At 36.6% G+C, this 19,506-nt stretch overlaps 1 protein-coding gene across 1 annotated transcript; it reads right to left on the bottom strand.

Moving 5' to 3' along the window:
* Positions 1–8,371: 8,371 nt before the first annotated feature.
* LOC133324640 (dynein regulatory complex subunit 2-like) lies at positions 8,372–16,813 on the bottom strand. Its single transcript, XM_061533474.1, is given in 5 exon segments — positions 8,372–9,076; positions 13,305–13,697; positions 16,075–16,298; positions 16,363–16,615; positions 16,679–16,813. Coding segments are annotated over 5 exon segments (1,680 nt in total). The 3' UTR covers positions 8,372–8,401.
* Between the last annotated feature and the right edge of the window lie 2,693 nt (positions 16,814–19,506).

Genomic DNA, 19,506 nt, shown 5'->3' on the forward strand with positions numbered 1-19,506 from the left:
TATCTAAATCTGAACCAATTTTAGCAAAACTTCGCAGATATCAATTTGGGCATAATTCAGTACTCTGTGCAAAAATATTGTCTCAATCGGACATTCACAAAAAATGGGATGAAACTCTATATGGGAGCTATATCTAAATCTGAACCGATTTTAGCAAAAGTTCGCAGATATCAGTCAGGACCTAATTCGGTACTCTGTGCAAAATGTTGTCATAATTGGACAAATATTGGGTGTTTATTGTATCATTCACAAAAAATCGGACGAAACTGTACACTGTAAACAGTTGCAATGGTTGGCATGTATCACTCTGGACCTAATTCAGTACTCTGTGTAAAATGTTGTCTCAATCGGATCAATATTGACAGTATATATATGGGAGATATATCTAAATCTGCACCGATTTTCTCCAATTTCAATAGGATTCGTCCTTGGACCAAATAAGTAAACTATGCAAAATTTCATCAAAATTGGATCACAAATACGACCTGTACTTTGTTAATAAAAATACAAGGACGGACAGACGGGCATGCGTAAATCGATTAAGAAAGTGATTCTATGCATATTCTCAAAAGGAACCATGGGTCTACCTCGATTCCTTTTGTCTGTTACATTTTCGGGTGAGGATCTTTGAAATTCCTATGCGAAGGGTTCCTAATGGGACTTGACTGGCCCAATATATGGGAACTACATCAAAACCTGACTAAAATAGGCCAGGATATTGATATGTGGAATATGTAATTGTAAATTGTCGCTTGGTTTAGAAAACTCGGCCAAGACCTGCAGCAGAACGAATAGGGCCACAATCTTCATATGGAGGCTATGCCAAAACACGGATCATTTGATATTTTTCGAAGAAGTTTTTTTTTGCGCTCCAAGTACCCGATATATCAAATAAAGCTACTTCATATGGAAAATGACGCTCAAGACTACTCGAAATCATGGACCTATGTATATTGTATTTTAAATTATACTAAGAAAGGGCGGGCCCTTCATATGAGAGGGATACCAAAACTTGTATCGATTTATTCCATTGGCACATCCTAGGTGTGTTAGCTAGCTATGTGCATTTTCGAAGCAATATTTTAAATATTCAAATCTGTATTTTGAGTTCAAAAGAGAGGTGAATAGGCAGACAGGCGGATATGACTGATCAAACATATACGAATATTATGGGATCTCCGAGGAATATTTCGATTTGTTGCAAAATACAAATAAGATGGAGTGTATATTATCCATCTTATGAGGGAGGGTAAAAATTACAAGGATATCTTTACTTCATTAAAAGCTAAATTCCCTGGACCTTTGGAATAGCGATATGACAAAAAATTTATATATGTTAAAATTTTTTCTACAATATATTTCTGTCTCTAAGAATTAAATAACTTCTCCTCAGGTTGAAAAATTTGGATTAATCCTTCAAAACACCGAAACTTCGTAAGTACCGTAAAGCGATATATCGATTTTAAAATATGGTCCGATTCCATCTGGAAAATATAATAATTGTTGCAAAAGTTACATTTCACTCGTGTAAGGACCACAATACCACCATAGATTCAAAGGCCTTGGTAATTATAAAATGAAGTAAATAACCTGAGAATTTAACACCTGTCACGTGAACATATGAATATATAAAATTCCCTCATATTCAAACATCTACTTTAAAGTATTATTCCCAAAAAAATCCTTAAAGTATTTTCAAACTTCAAACTTTCTTATTTCATTTTGATCCGCCCCCTCTTGAATAAAACATGATTTTCAATATATCAAAAATTTGTCATTTTATTTATAAAGAAATTGCAATCCTCAAAAGGATACACATGTATGTCCTCAAACTTGATTGATTTATTGTCTCGACATGATGACAACAACAAGAAACAGAATAGCAATAAAAGATGCGCCTCATTTTACCAAGAAATATGTAGAAGGCAGTCATCCGTTTATGGCAATGACAAAACATTATTACCCCTAATTTTGTCTCGCTGTCAGACACAAAGTGAAAATCATCAATTGCCGGAGATGAGATGGAAATAAATTCAATGACAATGAAAATGGCACACATACACACACATAAGAAATTATTTGAATAACTATGGTGATGTTAATGTTTAGCATATAACACTATTTGCTGCATACATTTTTTTTTTTTCAAAATAAAAATGGTTTTATAAAAAAAAACAATGGGTCATGTGGATTTACAATCTTCGAGCATAATTTGAGAGATGGTTCTGTCACAGGTTATAAATAGATGATAGAATATATATATTGAGGAAACTTGTAGTGCGCACAATTTTTACAAAATCAAATATTTTATTTAGATAATGTACTTTTTTTGAAACGATTGATGCCTAAGGGAGTTCGTTTTATAAGTATAAATTGAGATAAAAACCAGTAAGGAAAGTAGTAAAGTCGGACTGGGCCGACTATATGGTACCCTTAACCACTTTGGGTATATTCTACATATATGTATCCTAAAAGACGTCGCCTTTTCGAAGGAACATTGGCATGAAATTGAACGAACTTAAATATGTGATATTTATCTATATATAAACCGACTAACATCAATCCCTAAACATGTCATTCTGCAACCTATGTTCATTTTTGTAAATCGATTTAAAGCAAACTGTTTAAAATTTAATTTCAATCAGAAACCCATTGATTATTTGGTGTACAATTAAAATGAATAAATCGAAATTATATATATGGAAGATATGCTATATCTATATCTGAACCGATTGCAAGGAAACTTGCCAGAGTTTAATTTATATTATTTATAGTATGCGCCTTCACGGCCCTGAAAGCGGTGAAGGCGCATACTATAAACTCGAAAGCATTTCATGATTGTAAGACCGTTCTGAATGATATTCGACAAATAGTTGTGCTATGCTGGGTTCCAGGACATGACGATATTGAAGGGAATGATGTAGCCGACGAGCTTGCTCGAGGGTGGTCACAGTCGTCCAGTCTTCTGATTGAGAGATCTGTGAAACCCCCCATCAGCTATTTCATTGGCAGAATCCGTGCGTTCCATTGTGAGATATTCGGTAACACATGGTTAAGGGAACCTGCTTCCAGAATCTCTAAAGTTATCTGGCCAGAATTCTCTCGCAAAAGAACGTCTTCGCTGCTGGATCACAGCAAGAGGGAGATCAAAATCGTTGTGGGGATTATTACTGGTCACTGCAAAGTTAGATCTCTCACTTCTAAGTGGGACTCCAGTGGAGAGGATTACTGTCGTCTATGTGAGGACGTGGAAGAACTGGAAACAATTGAGCACATCCTCTGCAAATGTCCATCGCTGATCAGCAGAAGACATAAACAGTTTGGATGTCATGAAATTGATAATCTAGTCTTCTTCTCTAAAACAGACCCCAACCACATTCTAGGCTTTGTCAAAAAATTGACTTGGCTAAAATAATCTGCCTTCCGCCCTCCCTTTTTTCCTCACTATTCTTCTCTCTATTCTTCCACTATCTTTTTTCTTTTCTTTATAGGTATACCTATATATAAAGAATGATCACAATGGACATAGTTTCCGTTTTTCAATTTCAAGCACAAAAACAACTGTGTATATAATGACACAGCTTTTTTAAAATTTGGTGACTTAAATGTAATTCTATGTGGTACAAAAAGTCACTAAATTTCAAAAATAAAGTGTCATTATATGCACAGTTGTTTTTGTACTTGAGATTGGAAAACGGTCAAAATAACCGTCTTCGGCCTTTTCCCCGATTTTTGGGCCATTTCATACCCTAAATTGCATCTGATCAGAACCAAAAATTTTATGTGTCGTCCATGACAATAACCGGAACTGCTCTTCTTAATTTTCCCGGTCTATGTCCTTCAAAAGTAAATACAAAGAATGCAAAATTTGCGACTTTACACACAAAAGACCATTTTGCCAGCAAAATATTGACCGGCCATCATGAAGAGGAAAGTGTGTGTGTGTGAAAGTGTGTAAAATTTCGTGATGTTCGGGTCGTAACTATGACCTCTAGGAGACCGGGAAAAAGACAAATATTTCCTAAATATTTATTACCAAAAACAATAGGGGACTTTTATCAAAAACAATAGGAGGCTATGAAAATATTGGTCTAGGACCAAAATTTTGTTGCGTTACAAACTCTTTGGGCCACACAAATCTATAATACCCTGACAACATTGTTGTTGTAGGGTATAATTATCAATACGGCTTCGACATCAGTTTTAAATTCGGAGAAGGATAGTGATGGCGAACCGCCGTCGAATGAGCCATGAGTTGTACCAGTTGTTGTGAGAATGGATGAAGATGACCCAGCCCAGAAGGCATATAAAAGCGAACCAGCTAATGTTTCACGCAGGAGGGGAAGGCACGAATTAGATGGAAAGATCAAGTGGTAGACAACATTTCTGAACATGGTCATTCAAATTGGAAGAGCTGCGCAAAAGACCGATGCGCCTGGAAATATTTTTTAAGCTCGGCCTATGGAACCAAAGTTCTGTCACAAGCCATCTTTGTAAGTAAGTAATCAATGCGGCTTCAGGCTGGGCAAATCCACTGTAGATCAGATTTTTACACAGCGCCACATCCTGGAAAATACCAACGTAAAATACATCGACACATTCCACCTATTCGTCGATTAAAAGGCCGCATTCGACAGTCCAATGCGCTCAGAGGTGTTTAACTTGTTGAGCCCCGAACTTTTTCCGCAAATTTAGATAAAAAGTCTATTCACAGATTTAATGCAACTATCCTAAAAAGGATATGCACAAAATTTTACATCGCTACATCCTTGCATTCGGGAGTTACAGTACATTCTTTTGGAAAAATGAAAGTCCAATATCAAGAAAATCAAATGCAAAATCGACAGAAAAATCATTTTAAATCATTCTCTATATTAATTTTTACTAGAATCAAAAATAATTCTGATGACCGAATTCGTACAACTTCAATACGAAGCGATTTAAATAATTTGGACTGTATACATAAATTAATATTGTACACAAATTTACCCTCTTCTCTATATTAAAAAGCTTTTAACTTTATCAACACTTTTTTTTGGTATGTGTCGTCCATAATCAGGCCTTGTGTCGTCCATAATCAGGCCTAATAATATATATCTACTAGTTGCATATCAAATATAAGCTCTACAACATTTTATTGCCTGTGGGCAACATTGGGCCACAAAGGGTTGAAGCCATGCCTGCAAAATTAATACATATATGAAGGGTATTTTTAACTGTAAAGGACCTCTCGGAGACCTTTAATACCGTGTGATCTTTTTAACATCCAAGTGGAAAAGGTCATACGAGAGGCAAAGGTGAATGGAGATGACACTCTGTACACCAAACAGCATATTTTACTCACCCACGCCGACGACATCGACATAACGGATTGAGAAGGAATCAGCCAAAGTGGGACTGACAGTAAATGGCGAGAAGACCAAACTGGTATCAAAGATCAAGACGTCCAATTGACTCGGACCAACTGTGGAACTTGAAAACTACAACTTTGAGGTAGTGAACGATTTTATATACCTCGGTATATAATAATAGTAACAACATCATCTACATATGGTCCGTTTCCTTGAATGCTTGAACCACTTCGCCGCCGTTTCCATGACACGATAAAGTGTTAATTTGATAGATTAGATCAGGTTTTATGCAGTTAAATTCCAGATGTGTTCCATTATGTATCCTTCGAAAATTGGGCCAAAACCCAATGATGGAAAGCCTTCCGGATATTTTGGTTATATACCTTTAGACTTTATTATATCTATTTCACCTCTTACTATTACCGTCATATGGGACAAGCCCGAAACTTGAGTCAATATTAGTATCAAGTACAGGCAATTCCGATGAATTGACGATATACCCCATTTGCAACACCAAACATTCCAGAAGTACTATCGATCTATATCGTGATTTCAACATACGGACAGGGCTAAATCGGCATAGAATTGTATTTTGATCAAGAATATATACTTTATGGGGTTTCCGGCGATAAACGGCATGACAAATTTAATATAGCCATACTCGTAGTTTAGCTATATATAAACCAGTAAGGAAAGTAGTAAAGTCGGACAGGGCCGACCATATGATACCCTTCACCACTTTGGGTATATTGAACATATGTATCCTAACAATTGCATGTCTATGTTCCCTCTTTCTCCAACCTATCCTAACTTTAATTTCATTTGAGCAGATTTATGGCCGTCTGCGTAACATGGGGAACATTTATGGAAAACGATTTATAGCAAAATTAATACACGCTATTCGGTACGCCGCGTTGTTAAAAATATAATGTATATGTGGGAGCTATATCTAAATCGGAACCGATTTTCACAAAAATTAACACACATCTTTCTATACTTAGTTCAGTACGCTATGCCAAAGTTTGTGCAAATCGATGGATACATATAGGGACCTTGGTGCACCATTTACTAAAATCGGACGAAAATATATATGGGAGATATGTCGAAATCTAAACCGATTTTCCCGAAACTCACCACTCATCATTCTAGGCTCAATTTAATACGCTTAGCCAAATTTTGTGCAAATCGAAGCATATAAAGGGACTTTGGTGCACTATTTACCGAAAATCGGACGCAGATATATAATGGAGCTATATCCAAATCTGAACCGATTTCCACAAAATTTAATACACATCGTTCTAGATTTAATTCAGTACGCTATGCCAAATTTCGTGCAAATCGCATATATAGAGACTTTGGTACACCATTTACCTCAAATCGGACGAAAATATATATGGGAGGTGTATCTAAATCTCAACCGATTTTCAGGAAACTTGACACACAACATTTTAGACCTAATTCATTACGCTGTACCAAATTTCGTGCAAATCGAAAGATATATAGGCACCGTTTACATTAAATCGGACGAAAATATATATGGGAGCTATATCTAAATCTGAACCGATTTTCAGGAAACTTGACACACATAATTCTAGACCTAATTCACTACGCTGTACCAAATTTCGTGCAAATCGAAAGATATATAGGGACCGTATACATTAAATCGGACGAAAATATATATGGGAGCTATATCTAAATCTGAACCGATTTTCAGGAAACTTGACACACTTCATTCTAGACCTAATTCATTACGTTGCGCCAAATTTTGTGCAAATCGAAAGATATATAGGGACTTTGGTCCACCATTTACCTTAAATCGGACGAAAATATATATGGGAGCTATATCCAAACCTGAACCGATTTTCAGGAAACTTGACACACATCATTCTAGACCTAATTCATTACGCTGTACCAAATTTCGTGCAAATCGAAAGATATATAGGGACTGAATCGGACGAAAATATATATGGGAGCTATATCTAAATCTGAACCGATTTTACCCAATTTCAACATGCATAAATCGACTCAGAAAGTGATTCTATGCATATTCTCAAAAGGAACCATGTCTCTATCTCGTTTCCTTTTGCCTGTTACAAACATATGCACAAAGTCATAATACCCTGTACCACAGTGTGGTCAAGGGTATAAAAAATGTAAGCCTCAAATTGTTTATTTACAAAATTAAAAAATATATATTTAAATGCATTTTTTTATTATACCGATAAAAATTATGCTCATAATTATAGGGGTGGTTTTACATTCTTACGTTATAACTCACATTCTTTTCCAAACACTTACTTCCCCTAGCCATCAACTTAAAAATATAAATTTCCTATTCTAAAGATTATGAACCGTAATAAACCATTGTGATGGAGTTTCATTAAAAATGTTATTTCTTTTATTTTCTTGAGATTTGTTACAGTTGTCAGTTATTGTATTGAGTTGATGTTTGATGTCAGTCACTACCTTAACCTCAACCTATTGGAAGTTCTTACATCCATTATGGGGGGGGGGGGGGGGTTGGGGTGATTTTCATTCGCATTTGGAATTGCAGTGGGAACAATAGAATGGAGGAAATGATAAATTTCGATAACATTAAATTTATATATTTCACTTTTTTATTACTTTTTGACACATATTTGATGGAATGACGACCACATCAAATAAAAATCATCATTGTCCAACCAACCAACCAACGACCGACCGACCGACCAACTGACATTTATTTTATGTTCCCCACACTTTACTTAAAAATAAAACACAAAGAGGAATGACAAGAAAAATTATTACTTTTTATATGAAATGAAAAGAAAAAAAGCGAAAAACTCTTGATAGTGTCATATTTTATGGTGGCCATTTGGTGGGGAAGAAGCCACAAGAAAATTGGAAGAAGGCGAGGTGCCCACAACATCTGTTGTTGTTAATAAAAAAGAAAAGCGAAAACGAAAACGTATCCAAAAACCAGCAAAGGACACTCCATGGCTTATTGATCACTTTATCCAAGGCCTTATATCCTCCGCTCTTCAATGACTTTATTGCATTGCGATTTTTCAATGTTTTATTGCGACAATTTTGGCCAGCTTCGGTTTGCCTTTGGCCAGCATTCGAGAACGTACAACTGTGGTGAAATTTGCCTCCGTTATACAGGAGGTATGGGGACGAAGACGACGCTGCTGCTGATGATGAAGAGGATGTTGTGGTTGCTGTCGACCCATTTTCACATCTGCCGACTGACATGTTTGGCGTTGATCCAAATCGATACGTTCCACTCGGTCAACTCGCATGCTGCTTGGCCTTTTGGCCAAATAATCATTGACATGGGTGTTGATACCGTTGGCAATGTTCAGGCTCATTAAACGTTCCTCCAATTCGGCTTTCAGGCGTTCGTTTTCCTCTTCCAAGCCATGTTTGCGTTGTGTCAAACAAACCAAATCGATTTTAACGTTGTTTACACGTCGCCAAAAATCTTCCATTAATTGCCAATTGCAAAAGTTTTCCTAATATTAAGAAAATTTTAGTATTTTACAAAAAATAATAATATTCAGACTTACAGATTTCATTTCTTCGGGTACTTGTGAATATTGCTCAGCTTCATTTTCAAACATAATTTTGCTAATCGGCGGCAATCCCAAGGGTAGAATCTTCTCTTTTTCGGTTTCAAATTTTCGACAAACAGCTACCAGTTGTAGCAAGGTATTGCCTTTTTCGAAAATATTTTTTAAATTCTAAAATGAAACAAAATGCAAACGATGTTAAGCACTGGAAAATGAACACTTAGTGTTAAAATACGCAATTTTCGCCTCTAGTCTAATCGTCGATCTTCTAACGACCCAAATAGGCAAAATTATAACAAGGAAAACAAACGATTTTTGAAGTAATAAAATTCGCCTTATTTAGGCCTCCCACACATGGTGAACATTGAAAATTCTTTAAATCGGATAGAAACTTTACATATTTTATATCACGTGAGAAAATTACAGAGAATAAGCATTCAGGTTGGAAAAGGGGGGCGACACATTTTAAGATGCAGAAAAAATTCACCTATATTGAACACTTTCAAGGAGGTTGTTTATTCGCCAGGAATCCGGAATTCCAAATTTAAGAACTTCTAGTGTGGAATTTTATATAGAAGTAACTAAACAACTGAACCTTTACCAAACATTGTAAATACTGTTTCAACTTCCAAGTACTTGGACTTTTAAATTGTAGTACATTCGGATGCAAAAATGAGGTTAAAACCATCAACATACCAAAATTGGTACCGTTGTATGGGCTATGGGAACCTTGAAACTATATATAAATGTTTTTGAATATGTATTTGAATCCTCCATGGACTTTATAGAGCCCAAAGGGTCGCGTTTAAAACATCATATATTCAGGGGTCCCGATACTGTGTCGGACTACAGACCTCTCTGGGTTTTAATCCCAGATGAGGAAGGAAACCATGATTTCAAAGTGATTTGCGAATATTCCTAAAAAGAGGCTTACATCCCACTCCAAATTAAACGCAACCAATGTACCCTGACATTCTTTAAAACATCCTTTGCATCAGCAACAGCACATAAGGATTGTACCAATAGCAATGGTAGAGTATAGCGCCACCCAGCGGAAAATAGCAACACAAAATTAAATAAATAAGTAGGGGTCACAACCACTGCAGAAAATATAAGGAGGCGCTGCTTCTAGGCAATAATAGATGTCAGTCAGATGTCAGGTTACAGTAGATTTATATACTTTTCTGAAATAAAAACTGGTAAAGGAACCCGATATGAAGCAAACAAGTAAAAAGCACCTTATGTTCAGCCCGGTCGAACTTTTTATGCCCTCCACTTGTGTCAATATTAACCAGTGAGCGGAGCAGTATAGCCGGACGGGGCCGACCATATGATACATCACACAACTACCACGAAAAGCATACTTTCGGCGGTTCTATATTCTGAGCCTGGGCAATATTTCGTGATATTTTCACCCTTTTTACCGATTATAGATCAACAATTCCTCTTTCTAAGTCTTGCATATTTTCCAGAATGTTTTTTCTTGAAGTGAATTTTTACGTCATAAAATAAAAAATTGGTCACTTTAGGTTTTGGTTGATTTGACCCTAGGAAAATTGACCGTTCATCATCTAAACAGCCGCTCTAAGTATTTGGTCAGATCCCCTTCACCTTGTAAAATATGTGATTTTCTGCATATAATAATTGCCTCTAGAGCGACTAGAAAATCTGACAAAATTAAAGTTTTCGGTTCATTGCACCCCCTGAATGAAATCTCAACTTCACCGAAAACTATAAGCGTCGTCCTTGACCATAATCGGAACTTCATGTACAATTTCAAAGGATCAGCGCGACATTTCCGTCCTCTAATGGAGTAATAGTAATAATACGCACATAGTCACCTTTACTTAATTACGTATAACTCCCACATCGGAGTACATACAGCCATATAACAACTCCTCTTGGATATACTATCAACTTCTCGGCTATATGTCCTTCAGGGGCAAGTATATACGCCCCAGAATAAAAATTTTGTCACACAAAATCCTGGGTCCATTTGACCCGCTAAATATTGACCGATCATTATCAAAACAGGCATGCTTATTCTTAGGCCCGATCCCCTTCTCCATGTAAATTTTCACGATGTTCGGACCATAATTGCGGCCTCTGTAGCGACCAGAAAAACCGACAAAAATTTAGTATTTGGTCCATTTCATCCCCTAAATATTAACCGATCTTTATCAAAAACAATAGGGGTCTTCATTGGCCAGAACCCATCCTACATGCAAAATTTCGTGAAGATTGGTCCATAACTGTGGCCTGTATCGTGTTTACAAATTATAATGGACAGACGGACGGACACACATGTCTAGATCGACTCAGCTAGTCGAGATATGACGATCGGCATACTTAAAGGTGGGTCTAGGACCAATATTTCGCGGCGTTACAAACTTTTGGGGCTGCACAAAACTATAATACCCTGACAACATAATTGTGTAGGGTATAATTATTCTTGATACCAAATTCCAGCAAATTTGGTTGGAAAAAGTGCCCAAAATCCCCAAAAATACCGAATATTGGAGGACTTTTATATAAGGGCTCCCCTAAAATTTTGGTCAATATTAATAATGCATATCAATGAGAACCGAACAATATACCAAATTATAGCCAAATCGGTTGGAAAACGTGTCCAAAATCACCAAAATACGGAAATATTAAGAGGAACCGTTATATGAGGCACACCAAAACGTAAACGATATATCGCATTTGCAATACCATACATCCTAAGAACACTATCAATGTCTGTGCAAAATTTCAGAGCTCTAACTTAGCGGACACGCATAACTGCGGACTCGACATAGAACTTTATTCTGATCAAGAATATCATAGTTTGGGAAAAATAAATCCATTTTTATATGAACTATAGGACTTTATTTAACATGCTTCGGAATGTCCGATTTGGGATTATGGGCGATTTTCAAAATTTTCCTGAGAGAAATTTCCTGTTGAGAAATTTCGTGGAGTGCGGATCATCGGACAAATGCAATACATATGTATTTGGAAGATTTTTCGATGTTTTTTACTCATATTCTACTGTGTGGCAAATAAAAATGTTTTTTCCCGGAATAAAATAAAAGTATTTAATACATTTACATTAAATAAAAATATTTCGTCTTTTTTCCGTCATCACTATCGCGATCCATCTTCACGCTTCAAAAATAAATATGAAATGAAGTTTAATGGATCCGTTTGACGTGTGTGGGCTAGGAGCTTCACACCGATCGAACGCACATGTTTGAGGTGTGTGGCCCACTTTATCATATGTGATTCATTTCTAATCTCCAATCAACACCCGTTTAATTGGTTTATCACATTCCGTTTGGCCAAGGTTTCTAGATGGAAATTCGATTCATCCTAATTTTTTCTGTTAATTGGTGTGGCACCCATCGAGCTTTTTCATTGTCGATTTTTTTCTAAAAATTATTATTTCTTTTCTATTAATTTCTCTTTCCAGATGAGTTACATGATCTGAGTTGCAATGAAAAGGAAAGCCAGAAAGACATTACATTCCCACCACTAGGCGACGCGTTTCGCCGTTGGTTAAGCGGCTCATCAGGCATATTGGGCAATGTGGCTTACAAATGTCTTTACTTGATAAGTTGTATTTATGTCGACTATTGTTGCGAAATTGCATCTACGAATTAAATTTATCCGTGTCAAGGTTCGAACATTTGGCATCACACCAGAACATTCCTTTTCAGAGCAGATTTTTTCTTTTTCCCCAACCTAATACGGAATCACAAGGGTATAAAAATTAAAACCGGTTCTTTTGGCAATGATTTTTGGCATACGCAAAAGTCGACTTTTAGACTAGGCATACGTAGTCGACGACAAAAGTCGGCTTTAGAAGAATTGAAGACCATGTAGAGGTCCTCTATGTATTCAGGAAGTCTTCTATTTATATACCTTCATCAGGTCAGGCTTTCTATGTATAGATGATTTTCAGGAAGTCATCTCGGTATCCTAATAGAAAACCCCCAGATACAGGAGTTCTTGCTAGTATTAAAGACCTTCAGAAATACCCTAAGAAAAGAAGACGACCGAAAAGTATTCTGTGTATCCAAGGAACGAGTGTGTCTTGTATACATAGAAAACTACCTGGAGAACATCTACGTATAGAAGGCCTTCAGCAGGTCATATAAATATAAAATCCCTTACGGGGATTTTCATAGAAAATATGCTTTCTACATTCCTCACAATATTTCACGTATAAACAACCTTAATGGGGGTCCTCCAAGTATGGGAGACCTTCAGGACGCTCTATAAGAAAAGAAGGCGATCAAGAGGTAAAAAGGAATATTAAGAATTGAAGACCATGAAACGAATGTAGTATTGTATGAGAATATTTACGCCCTTTACTACTACTTGCCCACAATAAAATGTCTTTCAAATTACTCACCTTTACCGCTTTATAACTCTCCACACTCATCACTTTAAATTTCTCCTCATTCTCCTGCATTTCAGCGTCGATCCTCTCCTTCAGTTCCGCATGCTTTTTCATCATATACTCTTTGAGATCTTTCAAATGTTTCAATTTTACTTCACTTTTATCCTCTGCATCGGCCACCGTGAGTTTTAAACTGGCCAATTGATTACTGGCCTTTTCTATTTCATAACAATATTCTCGCGTCTGATTTGTATATTCTTCATCTTTTTCCTTTAAATCCATATAATCAGCGTAGAAACCTTCGGTATGTTGAACATATTCCGCCAACGCTTGTTGATATTCTTTCCATAATTTTTCAAGCTTTTGCTCGCCTTTTTCGGTAATTTCTTCAATGCGAAGTTGCATCTAATGTTGGGAGAAGAAGAGAGGGAAAATTTATGAAAAATAAACATGAAATGTCAAGGATGGGGTGGAAGATGGTATAGAGTGTTGCAGCAGAACTTCAAGTGGATATTGTGTGAAGGTATCTTATGAATAGAAGCTAGATGTCTTCTGGTAAGAACTTCAGGAGGCCTTCTGCATATAAAATACCTCTAATTGGTGGAGTTTTTTTTAACTATAGACCGTTATTATAATATTTCTATGTATGTTATACTATCAGGTGGTATTTTACGTATAGTAGAGAGTTCCTGAGAGTCTTTCGCGTATAAAAAAGACTCATGTGGGTCCTCAAGGTAGAGTTTATGTTAAAATAACAATCATAAAATATTTTATGTATACAAGAACTTCCAGGAGGTTGCCTTTACTTATAGGACTTCTGTGAGGTCCTCTAGAAAATCATCTGGAGGTATTATACATATAGAAGACCATCAGGCGGTCTTCTACGTATAGAAGGCGTATAGAAGAAGAGAGTATTTTACATATAAAATACATTCAAAGGGATCCTTCGAATATTTTAGCCCTCCAGGACGTCCTCGAGGTATAGAATTATTTATAAACAAAAATTCTGAAGGCCTTCGGGAGGTCTTCTAAGTATAACTTAATTTTATGATGTTTTTTTCTAAAATATATTTGTGAGAGGTCTCTTACATATAGAGGATTTTTATGAAGGTCTTCTAAGTATAGGAAAGCATTAGGATGTCCTATAATAATAGAATAATATCAAAGTGCCATCTAAGAATTGAAGACCATGAAGAGCTCCCTTATGTATTCAGGATGTATACAAGACCTTCAACAGGCATTCTATATATAGAACCGTGACCGTTTCATACATTATGCACGACCCAAGTTAATGTCAACCCACCTCAATATTTAGTAGTGAATAACGTCTCACTCTAAACCTAAGCCAGTATCATTACCTGCGTTCTTCAACTTCATCGTATTAATCAACAGACAATTTCCTAGAAGTACACAATAATTCTCATTCACTTCATAGTACCATACGGATCTTCGAGCCGACAGTAGCCAGCCGATCTTCAACGAGGCGACATCATCTAGCCGAGTATTTTCGAGCCGACTGTAGCCAGCCGACATCAGCTAGCCGAGTATCTTCGAGCCGACTGTAGCCAGCCGATCTCCAACGTACAGACAGCAGCTAGCCGTACCGACAGCAGCTTAACCACCCCCGAGCCGACTGTAACCAGCCGGCTATTAACGATCCGACCTTCATACCTAGCTACCATTACCGATTAGAAGATTCCAACATAAAGCTTATCTCACATCCAAACTATTATTCATATTGTAAACACCAGAGTGTTATAATAAAGATTGAAATAGTAATCACTCGTGTTTTACTTAAGGTTTGTGGGTCCTTAGGTTGACCCTGGCAGCGACTAGCTTACTTCAGCCTTAGTTAAAACCACTCGTTATAGCAGGCATATATAAAGACCGTCTGTTTATTGAAAAGTTTCAGGGGGTGGTCGCCTGCGTACCATAGAGTTTTCTGTGTACAGAAGACTTTCAGGACGTGCTTGTCTAGGTAATGGCCTTTTAGGAGATCGTCTTTACTTACAGAACTTTGAGTTCTTCCAGGAGAGAAAATCATCTGGATGTTTCTACGTATAGAAAAACTTCAGTTGGTATTTTACGTACTGAAGACATTCATGAGAGTATTTCACGTATAGAAGACATTCTAGGCGATCCTTCAAATATGTTATCTCTTCTGGACGTCCACGAAGTGTAGAATACAATTGGAAGGTATTCTTTTTATAAAAATCCGAAGGCATTCAGGATGTCTTCTATGTATAAAAAAGGGGTATTTGATTTGGCAGCCTTTATTTTATTCATGTTCGCAGTTTTCTACGCAAAAAGACCTTCAGCGGTCCTTCTATAAATAAAAACCTTTGTCAGGGCTTATTCTGTTTATAGAAACCTTCGTCTACATATAGGAAACATTCAGCAGGTCATATACGTAACAGAGAGTCTTTTGCATGTAGAAGTTTTTCAGAATGACGTCTAAGTTTTGATGATCGTATATAAATACGAGGGCAGTTCGGAAAGTTCTTAGCCTAGCAGAAAAAGCGCGGCAACTCCCTTATATAGAAATTGGTGTTCAAAAAATACGCACCCACAATTTTTTACAATGGAAAAATTAGAAATGCGTGTTTTTATTGGGAAAAAAATGCGGATGCGCCTGCTCGTATATCCTCTGGAATTCTGCTATGTGTAAAATACTCTTAGGAGTCATTTTATATGTAGAATATTTTAGGTGTTCTTTTTTAAAGAGGTGCTTAGAAAAGACTTATTCTTACAGAGATAATTCTTCTGTTTACCATCCCCTTACCGTGGCCTTAATATCATCGAGTTTCTCCAAATATCGTTCATGAGCCTCATTCCGCTGATTCTCATTCTTTTCCTCCAGCTGATAGTAGACATTTTCCAGTTGTTCCTGGGCTCTTTCTCTCAACTTCTCCATTTTATTGAAATCCTCATTGAATTGTTCCAGCATTATTTGACGCTCGCGATCATAATTATCCTTGAAAAATTCCAAACGTTGCTGTTGAATATCTGAAAAGAAAAACACAAAACATTTGAAAAATCCTGGTATACTAATCCATCCCTTTACACTCACCCATAAAATGTTGCAACATTTCCATGTGGATCTGTGAACTTGTATCATGTTGGCCATGGGCCACTTCCAAGTCATGCAGCAAACGCTGGATAACACTATCCTTGTGATCCAACATATCCTTGCTGTATTTTTCCATATCAATGATTTCTTTGCGTAATTCTTGACACTTCACCTGCCTCAAAATGGAACGCCACTCTTGATTTATTTTGGCCATATTCAGGCGGCTAAAAGCCTCTTCGCGTTTCAGTTTATTCTATAAAAGGTAATAATTTGTAAAGATTTAAACCATTTTAAAATTCCCAAGGACAAACAATACCTTCATATACATGGAAATCAGTTGCATTTTACGTCTACGGGCCTCCTCTTCGATATCAGCTCGTAACTGTAAATATCTTGCCCTTTCCTCTTCCGACATTTTGGCCAATTTATTTCCTTTGCCTTTTTTGCCCATTTTTATTTGAAACTGAAGAAGTTTTCAATTTTAAAATTTAATATACTTAAACAAATCACACGATTTTCCAAAAACACAGAATAAAGGATACGCTTCGAACTACGTTAGGTTTGAGTGTGATATATATATTCTCCCTTTGCATTGTTTGAAGTCCATAACTTAGTTGGTTGGTTGGCTTACCTATCACACGGTTACGTTGACAACCTGTATGGCGACGTTCGTAGTTAATTTATGAAGGTAAACAACAGCAGCAGCAACAAGAACAAGAACAACATAAAAATGGGTTTCCATGATATATGAAGCCTATTGAAGCGAAAAGTGCGGGAATAAGTTATGTGTCCTCCTGGCATGTGATCGTATGAGTGCGTGTGTGTCATGTGTGATATATGTTTGGATATGACATGTTATCGTATTATTTGATACTTCTCCTAACTTAACTAACACACTTTTGTTTTTATTAAGACTCTCTAAAGTTTTAACAAAGGTGTGATAAATGCTTTAGGGCCAAACAATTTTCCGCCACTTAAGTACCAAACTATTGGGATTTTATTTCAAAGTTATCAGTTGTCCTTTTTTACTTTGGGAGGATATTAAAATTTAATACTGGTAGTAATTTAGTTTTCGTGAAGAATTTGTGAAGGTTGTGCTGTAATGCTTTTATAAGAGATGTGGGTTTTGATGTAAGCTGTTTTAATTATATTTTAACACCTCGAGTATCTGAAATATCTTCATGGCCTTATGACATCATTTTTCTTTGAGGAGGATGTATAATATTGTCTCCACTATAAACTAACGATGGGCATAGAATATTTGATTTGGCAGTGCGGTATTGAGTTTGTTTTTCAGTTTTTAACTCATCGAAATAATCATTTCCGACCCTATAAAGAATATGTATTATTGGTCAGCATAAAATTCTATGACGATTTAACGATATCAGTCTGTCTGATTATATCACTCTAGCGAATTGAGGTAGATCCCCAAAATTTTGCACGGAGTCGTCTTTGTCTGTAGGCAGGACAAGTTCGAAGATGAGCTATATCGGTCCACGTTTAGACATGGGCCCCATGTAAGGATACCCCAATGTTGTTAATCGCGTTTTCAACCGATTTCGTCGGTTTCAGTATATTAGGCTTTTTGAGAGCGTTTTTCAACCGAATTCGCAGTAATTTGGTATTTATACCCTACACAACTATGTTGTCAGGGTATTATAGCTTTGTGCAGCTCCAAAAGTTTGTAACGCCGCGAAATATTGATCCTAGACCCACCTTTAAGTATACCGATCTCATATCTCGACTAGCTGAGTCGATCTAGACATGTGTGTCCGTCTGTCCATTATAATTTGTAAACACGATACAGGCCACAGTTATGAACCAATCTTCATAACTGTTTTGCATGTAGGATGGGTTCTGGCCAATGAAGACCCCTATTGTTTTTGGTAAAAATCGGTTAATATTTAGATGATGAAATGGACCAAAAACTTTATTTTTGTCTGATTTTTTGGTCGATCTAGAGACCGCAAATTTTTACACGGAGAAGGAGAAGGAGAGAGAAGAGGATAAGCATGCCTGTTTTGATAAAGATCGGTCAATATTTAGCGGATCAAATGGATCCTGATTTTAGTGTGAAAAATTACAAAATTTGTATCCTATAGCGTATAGATTTACCCCTGAAGGGCATAGACACGAGAAGTTGATGGTATACCCAAGAGGAGTGGTTGACTTTAAATTGATATCAATTTTATTGTCGTGTGTACTCGGATGTGGGAGTTACACTTAAATATTTACAGGTGCTTACGTACTCACATATTATTTAGTAACCCATTACCACACTAGAGTTCGAAATATACCGCTGATCGCTTTGAAATGTTCCGTGAGGTTCCCGTTATGGTCAAGGATATGCCTATAATTTTCGATGATGATCAGATAATAATTTTGGGATGAAGTGGGCCGAAAACTTAATTTGTGTGTGTGTGTTTTTTTTTTTGGCAATTGAAAGCCGAACATCACAACATAAGTAGACTGTACTGAATATTAGTAATATCTGTTGACCTCTAGTCAGTCAAGAGGGTGCAAATATCGCGAAATATTGACCAGACTCAGAATATAGAACCACACAAAGTGAGATTTTCTAGGAAGTTGTGTAGGGTATCATATGGTCGGCCCCGTCCGACTATACTGCTCCGCTCACTGGTTTGTAGTCGTATTTGTAAAACAAATCTCCCTCCCAAAAATTTTTAATATTCGGGTACTATCCTTTTTTAATAGCAGTATCCATATAACCCAATTTTTAGCTAACTTAAGTTAGTTAACCCCCTTTTTAATAGCTAACTGATTTTTATGCCCTTCCACATTGTGGTACAGGGTATTATGTCTTTTCGCATAAGCTTGTTACAGGAAAAAAGGAAACGAGATAGACAAATGGTTCCTTTTGAGAATATGCATAGAATCACTTTATGAGTCGATTTATGCATGTCCGTCAGTCTGTCCATGTTAAAGTGTAAACAAATTACGGGTCGCATTTATGATCCGAATTGGATGAAATTTGGCACAGCTCATTTATTTGGATCAGGGACGAACCCTATTGAAATTGGGAAAAATCGATTCAGATTTAGATATAGCTCCCATATATATATTTTCGCCCTACTTAATGTAAATGGTGCACCAAAGTCCCTATATATCCTTCAATTTGCACGA

Source organism: Musca vetustissima, unplaced genomic scaffold (assembly GCF_032173495.1).
Source record: "Musca vetustissima isolate MV318-11 ecotype Yass unplaced genomic scaffold, APGP_CSIRO_Mvet_v1 utg221622, whole genome shotgun sequence".
Classification (NCBI taxonomy): domain Eukaryota; kingdom Metazoa; phylum Arthropoda; class Insecta; order Diptera; family Muscidae; genus Musca; species Musca vetustissima.